This window comes from Mastigoproctus giganteus, chromosome 12, assembly GCF_048544385.1.
Source record: "Mastigoproctus giganteus isolate SK-2022 chromosome 12, ASM4854438v1, whole genome shotgun sequence".
NCBI classification, from domain to species: domain Eukaryota; kingdom Metazoa; phylum Arthropoda; class Arachnida; order Uropygi; family Thelyphonidae; genus Mastigoproctus; species Mastigoproctus giganteus.
In genome coordinates, this window is record NC_143586.1 from 34,426,011 (window position 1) to 34,438,056 (window position 12,046).

Sequence of the window (12,046 nt, forward strand, 5' to 3'; positions counted from 1 at the left end):
TATGCTCAACTGATCGGTACACCCTAATTTATCTGTATTGTATGCTAATCAGGTCTCGGTTAGATTCTAGTTTTCCCATTTATGACTGCACTAGGAAACGTTCTTATAAAGTTAAACACAATACATTTAGTGCCCTCAGGATTACCTTGAGTGAGTCCACATCCAGTCCAAAGCCTGTATGTGGAGACAAATGAACCTCCACTCCACCTTAGAAGAAACGTGCTATTACTTAACTATGCAACAAAAATTCAGTCTCCCTCTACATTCAATCTGGCCATACCTCATTGATTTATCAGTTGATAAATCATCACATGACTAAACCAAATGAAGATAAGCCCACTGGAATTTGATTGCATGAGTCAAAGAATAGCGCTGGAGTATAAAACTAGATATTATATTTCATTAAGCAGATGTCTCTATTCTTCCCTAGTCTGGAATTAATAGAATTAATAAATAATAGAACTGATGGAATCATTCTGATAGAATTAGATTGATGTTATCAGCCCAATGGAATCACTCTAATTCTATTAAAAGCAGCAAAAAAGGCAGGAAATCATCCTTGGATTTAGGGGAAGTCCCTGCAGATTGTAGATGTATAAATGTCTTGCCTGTTCACAAGGGGGGGGGGGGAGGAAATCAAAGGGCAAAGTAAGTCATTACAGACCTGTAAGTTCCATGTAAAATAATGGATCCATTGGGTTAAGAACTCATGTAGCATCACCCCACAGCATGGATTTTTTAAGGGGAAACCTTGTCTGACCAATCTGACTGGCTCCTGTGATGTAGCAACAAAGAAACTCAATGTTAAAAAAAAAAATTTAATGTCATACACATACAGGTGGGCAGGAGCAGCAGTGCGTAGCACATGCTTCTTGATTAGACTGGGGTTCGAGCCCGTGACCATCAAATACGGAGGATGCGGAAAGGTCAGGAAATGACCACCGCATATCCCCGGAGCAACATGGCCTTAGTTGCTAATGCTCCTAAAAACCAAATAATAATAACAATAATCACACACATAAATTTCAGTAAAGTTTTTGATAGCATTCCACATTGAAGATTTCTGTACAAATTGGAGCATTATGGGGCAGGTTACTGCTTGGATATAGGGATGGTTGACATGAGACAGAGGGCATTAATGGAGTTGCTTAGGCTTCAGTGCTGGGGCCTTACAGTTTTCAGTATTTATCAATGATATCGATAAAGACATTATTTAATGTCAAAGCTGATGATATTAGCATTAGCAGAGGCATATGATTCAAGAAAGCAAGCTTATAAAGCATCAGCAAAAAAAAAAAAAAAAATTCTCTTCCCACTTCACCCATCCATTCGCTTCAATTGCTTGTCTAGTTCTGCCTTGAATTTATTTTAGCTGCCACCTTCTAAAATCTGGGCAAGAGGAAGAATCCCATTAGTATTGAGCTTGCTCAAACTGTTCAAGGTCTTATACATGTCAGTTAGATCACCTCACAGGTGCCTAGTCTCCAGAAGCTGCAATTTGCAGAACATAAGCCTTTTTTGGTAACACCAACTGTTTGTTCCACTCACCAGTCTCGTTTCCCTTCTCTGTACTTGTTCCATCAGCTCTACATCATTCCTAAAATGAGGCCTCCAGACCTGTATACAGTACCCTAGGTGTGGCCTGACCATTGCCTTATACAAGGGGACAATCACCCTCCTTATCTCTGCTAGCAAAATTCCTGTATATGATTGACAAGACACTACGGCTACTCTTGCAGACTGTCTGCACTGCTCAGAAAACTTCATATCTGACTGCATAATTATCTCCAGGTGCTTTCATTCTCTACACCTGAGTGTAGTACCACATAGTTGATACATTACTCTGGGGTTACTGCTACCCATATTCATAATTCCATAGATATGGAGGTTAGCAAGGTTGTTAATGCAGAAGTCAGGATATGCTTCTGTAATGACACTCTAAAAAATTATTATTAAAAGTAATTCAGGTTTAAATACAGGGTACTAAATACAGGGTACTAATAGTGGCTTTATAAAACTTTATAGAAAGCAAGCTTATACAGCATCAGCCAAAAAAAAAAAAAAAAAAATCATTTATCCATGCTTTCCAAGAAGTTGTTTAATTCTTGAATTTATTCAAACTATTGACTTTCAGTGGAACAACAGTGGAATGAAGCTTGTTTCAATAATCAACCACCCGTTGGCTCTAACAGGAATGCACCAGTATAAGTGCATTTCTGTCTAGATAGTCCTGCATTACATCTTTAAACAGTGATGCCATTCTTTTCCCTGGAACAGAAGTCAAGCTAACAGGTCTATAATTACTCATATCACCCTTTGATTCCCTTTTTGAATTGGGAACACATTTGCACATCCCTAGTATACAGGGATATCTCCCGAGTCAAAAAATGCTCTCATAATTATGGTTTGCATTGTTAAGTTAATCTCATATAAATTCTTTATGATCACTTCCACCTATTGAGGCTTTTATTGTTAGTCCCATTATCTCCTGCTTCCCAGCTAGCAGTTTTTTAACCACCAAACACTGCCTCAATAGCATCAGCAAATAATCTTGCACCCTTTTTATTTAAGTACATCAAATCCCTGTACAAGCGTCTCCTGTTATCAAGTACAGACTATGTTGAAAAAAATTCTACACCATGTACCTTGCACAGTCTCTCCAGTGCTGAATTGATTGACAAGGCTCTCATCATGTGTTTTCCTCCTGTCATATCTTGGCAGGATTGCAGACACTTTAATTTCCATCTTAACTCTTGACTTTTTCTCAACTGGCTCTGCACTTGTTAATTAAATCTTCAGAGCTCATACTCTTCACATCATTAACACCAATATGCAACACTTTTGGGCCCTTAAAAGATGATAGTTGCTGTAAAATGTCGTCAACTTTAGTCTCTGGCCTATTCCACCTGACCTTTTTTCCTACATATTTACCACTTTTCTGACAATCTATTCACCAGCTATAACTACTTCCTATGGGACTAAGGATATCTCTGCTGTGGGGATTTGCTGCTGGAGCATGGGTTCATGCATTTTACTGGGAAGCTGAGTTGTTGAAGAGGCCCTTGTAATTCTTCAAGGGCATCAACACTTCTAGCCCTTATATAAGCCTATCAGAACACTGAATTTGCACTAACTTCCTCATGCTTTTTACAATGAACATACAGAGGCATCCCCCATGGCTATGCCATGCTAAAGGTAACTTTGCAAAAAAAAAACAAAAAATGAACAAGTCATGTATAAAATATAGTCCTGATTTACAGATCTGCCCTCAGAAGTTCTCTACCAAACCAGAACATTCTGATGCATTGCTGTTCTAGTCTGATTCATGATTTTACTCAAAATTTTATTTAAAAACAACACTCAAAACTATAAACATTGTTACTGTGATAATAACAAAGCTATACTAATCCTTTTTATTTGACAGCAGTACAAACTATGCTGTTTTAGATTGCATTACATTATTTATAGTTTTTCATGTAGTTTTGTTATGTAATGTGTGTGCTGTTACATTTTAAATGCTACTACCTTTCTGATTTCTCAGTTAGAAACAGAAAACAGAAAAATATGCCAATCTAAATGATTAGAACCTTTGCATATTTAATTACTACAATACCATACTCATAACTACAGTAACGTAAAGAGTGATAGTGAGAACGCTACCACTGTGATGTGCTACACACAAATTAGTAATTACTAGATACGAGGAAGTATCAAAAAGTTCATACCCTGACCTAGATAAAACATCAGTAGGAAGATGTCGTTTTTAATATTAGTTGTTTACATATTCAATAACTAACATGTGAAATTTCATTCCCATAAGTGATCATACACAAGAAGTGGAGCCCGGAATCTGAGGAGGGATTCCATAGTTGACAAAGTGGAGTATTGAGCAGTGATCAAGTCCCTGCGTTTGTAGGGCAAGGAAGCACAGGAAATTGATGAAGAAATGAAAGCTGTGTATGGGCAGAATTGTCCATCCTATGACACTGTAAAAATGTGGAAACGGGAATTCCAGTGTGGTCGTACAAGTGTCTTTGACGAGCCAAGAGAAAAAAACATCTTTGGAATAAAAAAGTGAAAAAAGGCAGCAAAGAACAGGTGTAAGTACAGGAGCACAGATTTTGAGAACAAGTAGAGAAATACCATCAAGACCTGGAACTTTCTTAGCATCAAGATTCGTCAAAATCATTCTGACATCCTTTTGACGGAAGACCACAGGAGGCATTGAATGGAGTGTGTTGGGAATGGTGGAAGGTGTTTTACCAAGATCATTAATACACGAGTTGGAAGAAAAATGGGATGCTAGCAGGTCAGCTTTATCCTTGACTGAAGTGACAACGGAACCATCTAGTTTTGACAGAGGTTGGAGCAGAGATGTGCAAAAATTACGGCCAATAGCTTTGTTAAGAGACCAGAATGCTCAGCTACCATTAGGGCAAGAAGCAAGTTTTCTACTCTTAGCCTGTTCAAAATCTAGTTTGGACTGATTAATATCTGCTTTACAATTGTTGCAAGCTTTGGTGTAGGCAGAAAATGAAACTGAAGAATTGGAAACAAGCTAATCACGATATGCAACATTCTTCTCTTGAACAGCCTTAGAAAACCAAGGTTTAGATAAAGGACAAGATTTTAAAGTGGGGTGTGGAATAAAGAATTCCATTCCTACAAGAATAATTTCACTGACACGATCTGAGCAAACACTGACATCAGAAGTTTTGAAACAGTAATCCAACACTGGAGGTGGTAGATGACTCTCATCGACCAGTGCAATACCATCACTTTGCTTATTGGAGACTTGAAGTGGTGAAACCCATGTTTAGTCTCTAGAGCAAAGTTTCCGGCATCCCTCCGATACTTCTCTTTCAACCCATGCATGGTATAAGCACTATAGGTTTTGATACCTTTCGTGTTTGGGGTTTCCATAAAAAAAAAAAAAAAAACCATGGAAAAGAAATCTTGCAGTCATCCCATTTGGCATTCTTGTAATGCCAAACAATACGAGATTGGGAATAGCCATGAGATAAAGGCTCCATTGGAGAAGAGACAATCACCAAGTTGTGATCTGAGGTGCCTAAAGGACCACTCACTTCGACCGTGTACTTAGAAGGGTTGTTTGTGAGAAAAAGATCACACGTGTTGGCTGTATGGTTAGGATTGTCCGGTATCCTTGTAGGTAAAAGAACAATCTGTGCAAGGTCATTAGTAATTGCAAAAGCCTCAGCATCTCTACCAGCTGGGTCGGTGTGACTTGAAAATGGAAGCCAGCTGGAGTTGTGAACATTAAAATTACCAAGAAAAATTATCTCACTGTTAGGAAAGTTGGACTGGAGAAAGTAAAGTTGCAAAGAGAGGAAGTCAAAGAGCTCCAAGTGATTAGTAGAGTTGGGAGAACGGTAGGGACAACACATGAATTTGACACAATGAGGTAGAGAGATTTTAAGCCAGAGAAGATCGAAAAGAGGAGATTCCAAATTACCAAGTAATTCAACAGGGAATATCAGAACGGACATATGCACAAGTACCATCTTTGAGGCAAAAGGAATCATACAGCGAATAATTTGGGCAACTGAGATGAGCAGTAGTTGAATCAACCAATAACCAAGATTCTGTCAGAAAAAGTACATGGGGTTTGGCAGACTGCAAGTGGAAATGGACATCGTTGAGATTAGAATTGAGACCACGTATATTTGTGAAATGAACTAGGAAGTGTTTGGGTGGTTTGATCTTTTCGCAGATAAGCTTACTCTATTAGTTTGGCAATTCATAATGTATTCAATAGTAAGAAAAAGTGGGGGCGGGGTCTTGCTGTATGAAGTAATGAAATTTTTGGATATGGCATACACATGGTAAGAATATTCCCAGATCCTTGACATAACGTGGCCTCAACAGTGCTCCCAGCATACACACTACTTGCACTCCCTCCAGTCACTATCTGATAGAGTAGAGTTAGCATGATTATACACTAGCTGATCTGTAAGCCTCCTAAAGAGTTACCAATAGGTTCAGTCAGGTGTACTAACTAGCAGCTGGCCTGCAAACAGTTTTAGAACTGTACCCTTGAAATGTAAGGAAGATTGAATTTCGCCATGATGTTCATCATAACCTCAAAAGTCATCAGTCATACTGCATGATGGAAGAGGTGGGGAAGTATTGACCAGAACTTAGCTCTGGAGACTAAACCTGGGTTCCACCGGTTGATGAGAGTCATCTACCACCTAGTATTACCTGGTAACACAGAGGAGTGGTATTCCTCCATGTGGTGTGGGTGCCACACCTCAACCCCTGCTTATGTTGGTTCACACCTGAGTGGTCACCCACAGTGTGCTTTTGAATGGAGGTTATACCTAGGATTACTAACAGTATTTATCAATTACAATAAATTATCTATATTACAGGTTAGTAAAATAAGTACAATAAAATAAGTATTTCCTATTCATATGCCTATACAAATTTGGATTTTTTAGTTGGTCTGAACGTATCTCCCACATAATACATTAGTTCAGTGGGAAATCGATGTCTGATTTACATTGGTTATAAGTTATGCTTTTTAGGAACATAACTATAATGCATATAGAGGATCCCCTTTATGAACAGGTATTTGAAGGTTGGTGGCAATGATGAAAGTGCTTAACTAGAATGAATACCAATAAAATCATTCTGCTGTTATCTTGTACAATTATTCAGTAGGTTTCAGTTGTCTTGCAGAATGAATAGAATGCACACTAAGAAATGTTGTCTGAATTGCTTATCCATTTGACTGTTTCAGGAACAACCAAATTAGTTGTACTCATTTAGTTGTGCTCATTACTTGGTATGCAGGATGTACCAGTTATTTATGTAATATCTAGACTGACAAACCATGATCCACCCTCCCTCCATTTGTGTTGGTTTACTACATAGAACCAGTGACATAAAGTTACTTGTCATTTTACTTGGGCAGGTTGGATATTGAATCTCTTAGACATTGAGTGATTTGATGCAGTTAAGTTTCGCTGAATTCCTTACTAGCTGCTAATATTTTGAAGTGACTGGATGACTCACATCACTTTTCAGAAATGACTTGAGCAAGTCGAATAAGACTTGTATTCCTATTACTACAAATATTTACTATGATTCATGATATTAGTTACCCAAATTATTCTAGTTCTGACAATTTTCGATAAGTAATCTATTGTAGTAGCATAAATAAGTAGAGTATTTAAAGGTTCAAGTGGTTCAGTATAGCCACATTATCTAGTTGACTGCCTAGTACTGTTTACACCATAAAATAGTCTTTGGGTATTTGTGTATCGTTGAATATGAACTAGATTGCTTTTTCAGAGGTTAAGATAATGAACTTATGTCTTATTTTTAGTGCACTTGTTAGTATGATTGTAATGTATTGACATATATTCTATAGCAGAATCTTTCAATCTCTTTTCTGTGGAATCCTGGGTTTTCCTAACAGGATCTCAGACTTAGCACCAATAAATGTTTTGTTATTGATTTTTTATTTAATTTTTCTCTTTTTAAATATATAGGGATTTCATATAAAAATTGAGTTTACAAAAGGGTTCCATAGCCTTGAACTGTGTGTTGAAAAAACACTGTGATTTGAATTGATTTATATACATTTCTTAGTTTGGTAATTATTTTTAATTTGATATTGTTTGTAAGTAATGAATATGTAATGAATATTTGCAGATGTTTACGTGGAATCACCTGACGAAAAATCTATCATTACATATGTTGTTACCTATTACCATTACTTTTCGAAGTTGAAAGCTGAAACTGTTCAAGGTAGAAGAATAGGAAAAGTAAGATTTTGCTTAATTCCTACCAGAAAGTGCAAAATTAATTTTTTTCTTTGTAATTATTTACTTTTTTTTCCCTTTTTTTTTTTTTTTAAAGTTAGATTATTACCATAAAATGTGCTTTTCTTGTTAAAATTTTCTCAAATGCAAATTCACGTCACTTCATCCATTCTGAAGTGATTTGAATGAATTTACCACTGGTAAAAAATAAAAATTGAGTAGAAAAAAATTGCACTTTTCTGTAAGTCAAACAAAAACCGTTTGTCTCATATAGAGAATGTATAATTCAAGTAATTAAAAGCATTAAAACCTGAGCCCATTAAATTAAGAATATAAACTTTCCATATAGGTGTGGAGGTTGGATGTCTCCAGAATAGGCATCTGTTCTTAATTTGTTAAAAACATTATTTATTAAAGAAAATTATATATCTTATCTTTATGTCACATCTGTCATATTTCCATCATCTTTAAGAATTTCACTATCTCTAATGCTTTCATGTGTTTGGAAGGGAGTGGCACCATATGTGGCATTTACAGATGGTATAGCAACGTAGGTGGCAGGTCCTGCCACCTATGTTGCTATACCATCTGTAAAAGCAAGTGTGCAAGGATGTGCTTTTGGAGGAATTTTGGTTGGGGCAGTAATTACTCCCCACCAGAGTGAGATTTTTCAGTTCTAACATTGAGCACTGAGTGTACAGCTTCTCTCTTCAAAGAACAGTTTCCAGCCAATACTGTTCTCTTCAAGTATGCTTGTTTTCCTCATTAGGATTATGTACATATGATGCCTACTCAATTTTTTCCTGGTAATAAAGAAACAGGCCTTCCCCCCCCCCTCTCTCCATCAATGTATATTCCTTTGAATTCGATGTGTCCTCCATTTTGAGACAAAGAGTAGATATCTGAAAAAAAAAAACTTCTTTGAAAAAGCCTGCCTTCCTTTACAGCTTTCTTAAGATTGTTATTACGTGAAAATTGATACTTATGGGTGTTTCTTCAGATATCATGGAAGTATCACCGGGGGGGGGCTACATCTGGACTCCTGGAATCCAAATCAGAGCAGCGGTTGCCTTATTGGACTTTTGTACAAGTGTAAAGTGTGTTTAGGGTCTAACGGCACCAGGGGTTTCTCCCATCTCTGCGTGGTATACATTGTCGTGTGTTGCAGTACACCGTAAAGGCCAGAGATTTAAAGTGTATGGATATTGTGAAGTGTAGTGTTGTGTACTGTTGTTTATCTGGCCATTTAGCCACTGGACCCCTGCTGAGACCCAACGTTGCCCACACTCGGCACCATGGAGGCAGACCAGGTACACCTATATTTTAAATAAATACTCTGGCAGGTCCTGCCACCTAATTTCCTGAGATTGCAGTGGCTAGGACCTATGTGAGGGGGGAAAAAATTGCAATTTTTGGGGGTAGGACGTTAATCAGGTTGGAAGTCAGAAAGAGTGATATACGGTTAAGCAGTTTAAATTTTGATTGCGTGGGGCATATACGCTGTGGTGTTTAGGAGTGGGGAAGAGACTGAAGGCTGGGGGGAAAAGACAGAAATATGGGGTCGATAGAGAAGATGACCCAATGTATGTTAGTGGGACATGCCCATGTCCCACCAGAAGGAAAATGGGGGGGAGGTGACAGGGTGCCCCCCACCAGGATAAGGAAAGAAAGTGGGCCAGGCAAGGTGCCCAGTCCAGATCGTCTGTCTGCTATGTGGCAGCAGAGCAGCAGTAATGATCAAAGAAATGTCCAATCCAGGTAGATCATAGTATGGCTTGTGGTTTCCTCTCAGTGGAGTAGGTCCCGTCCAGTGTTGTCTAATGTGGTGATTTTTCGCTCCTAAGGTGATTACAGTCATTTCAGGTGATTTTTCGGTCTTGGGATCAGGTCCCTTCCAGTGACTTGTTTCAGTTTAGCAGGATCAGGTAGTTGGCACATGGTGCTGTGGTCACAGTTTGAGCGACCTGTTCCTGTTGGTTGTGCAAGGTTGAGTCTGTCATTTAGTCTGCATCTCGTCAGGGTTTTATTCAAGCGGGGGTCATCGACCTGTCCAGGTTTGTTCCTTCAAGTGCAGGTAGGTGGTATGTGCTTGGTGTAGCTTTGTCATTTAGTTTTGTCACTGTCAAAAGCCTAGGTGTTGGCTCAGACGGTTCTAGTTAGTGTTCCCTATATGGATTGCGTCTGGTAGGTCGTGTAGGGTTCTGCGTCTGGTGAACAGTTCTTGAGCATATTTGGTCAGGGCCTTATATTCCTCAGTGAGTCTAGTAGATGCATCTCTTGGTTCCTTGGGAGGTAAGTGATTTCCGTTATTAGCCTACAAACAGAGGTCTTTGTAGTGTGTACAGTCATGCATGATGTGAGTTCATGTTTCGGCCTCGCCGCAAACACAGCGTGGGTTGTCCAGGATCCTAAAAAAGTTCAGTTTCGCATTGAATGCTCCATGACCCGTTAGCAGGTAGGTCGCGTAGAGGCCGGGTTTGAACCAGGTTGGGGGGCTCAGGATACACCCTGTCAGTGTTGGGTAGGAACTTTTTTGTGATTTCTCCCTTGGTCATTGTGGACCATCGGTCTTGCCATGCCTGCTGAAGATGTCTTTGGAGTCTGGTTTTTTCTGCTTTGGGGTTAGCTGTTAAGTCCACTGTAAAGTTCATGAAGGTGCAGAGTAGTCCTTTGGTAATGTGGTAGGAAATGCCACAGTGGGTGATTTCCAGATCCAGGGTGAGGACCGCAGCCAGGACCTGGAGAGCGTTTGTACTGGTGGTACAGCAGGCACGGGTGATGGTGTCCTTTGGGTGGTGTCCAAGGTTTGCCTGTTGACGGCCATTGTAGTTTTACGAAACCAAATCGGAGAGGCATAGACTATTGCTGGTAGGACTTTTGTACAGTGGGTATTTTCATGAAAAAGCAAGTTATCTTGTGTTAGTATCCCTCTTTTCTCTTCCTTTATGGTCCTTTCAATTTTTGAGAGCAGCATAAAAGGTAAAGTGCAGCCATTATCAACCCACTGCAGGATGGAAGCCTCCTCAACAATTCATGCTGAGGGAAATGGACCATAATCTGCCACGCTGGTCCAGTGCGGATTGTCAGATCGACCGTATTCAGCAGTCAGGGGCTTGAACCCCGGTCTACTCAAAGAGCGTGTACTACTGCACTCCCGCTCCTGACCAGCAGCATAGATATCTCCAATGATTGTATTTTTTATGTGGATTTTGTAGTCTAACAAAAGAATTTCTTCCATATGCCAAAAAAATGGTGACTGTGACCTTCCTTGCAGAGGGTTGAGTCCTGAATTTTTGAGTGGTGGTGACCAAGATGTTCCATTGTATTTATTCCAGTTTTGTTTCTAGATACCAGTAATGAATCTGCACTTCATTACCAGTTATAGTTTTTAAAAGAAACCTTTGTGGACCTTCATTGTTGCATGTGTAAATTTTCCTTCCAAATTTTGGCCCCAGTACTGTTTCTGAGCAGGTATGAGCATTATTATTATTATTAGTGACATATGATGCATATTTTGCTGATGCTTTATAAGCTGAAGCTTATAAAGCATCAGCAAAAAAAAACCCCTCCCACATCCGATACTTTGTCCACCTTATCCGATAATTGTCTAGTCCTTGAATTTTTTTCAAACTGCCAACCTCCATGACACAGATGTTTTTTCCAACAGGCAACCACCTGCTGGCTGACAGCAAGCATCCTCACATTTCTCCTGCAACTATCCTACCCCATTTGAATGTAAGCTTTATAAACCTCGATTCGATCACCTCGCAGGTGCCTAGTCTCAAGATGCTGCAGTTTGCAGGAAAGAAGGCTGCCTTGGTAAGATGACCCTTTCATTCCCTTTACCAATCTTGCCATGATTATTGTCACTAACCACTCAAACAACCTTTGTATCATGTACAAACTTAGACATTAAGCCTGGTATACCTTCATCAATATTATTAATAAATATAGAAAACAACAATGGGATCAGCATCGAACCCTGGAGACTCCACTAATAACATTAGTCCATGAAGAGCAATGTCCATTAATAATAACTGTCTTCTCTCACTCAAGCATCTCTTTATCCATAGCAGTAATGTGCCCATAATGCCACACTGCTTCAGTTTGTACAGCAATCTTTTATGTGAAACAGTATCAAAAGCTTTCCCAAAATCCATGTACCCAATATCAAAATAATTTTTTGTATCCAGTTCTTTTGTTGCTGCATTATAATATCCAATCAGATTGGTTGGACAAGATCACTCCTTAAT

At 39.0% G+C, this 12,046-nt stretch overlaps 1 protein-coding gene across 1 annotated transcript in view; it reads left to right on the forward strand.

Moving 5' to 3' along the window:
- Positions 1-12,046, forward strand: part of LOC150076876 (spectrin beta chain-like) — an 800,006-nt gene that overhangs the window by 121,623 nt on the left and 666,337 nt on the right. Inside the window, exon 7 of the mRNA XM_090386889.1 lies at positions 7,684-7,796. Coding sequence (XP_090243015.1) covers positions 7,684-7,796 — 113 coding nt within the window. The remainder of the gene's footprint in view (positions 1-7,683; positions 7,797-12,046) is intronic.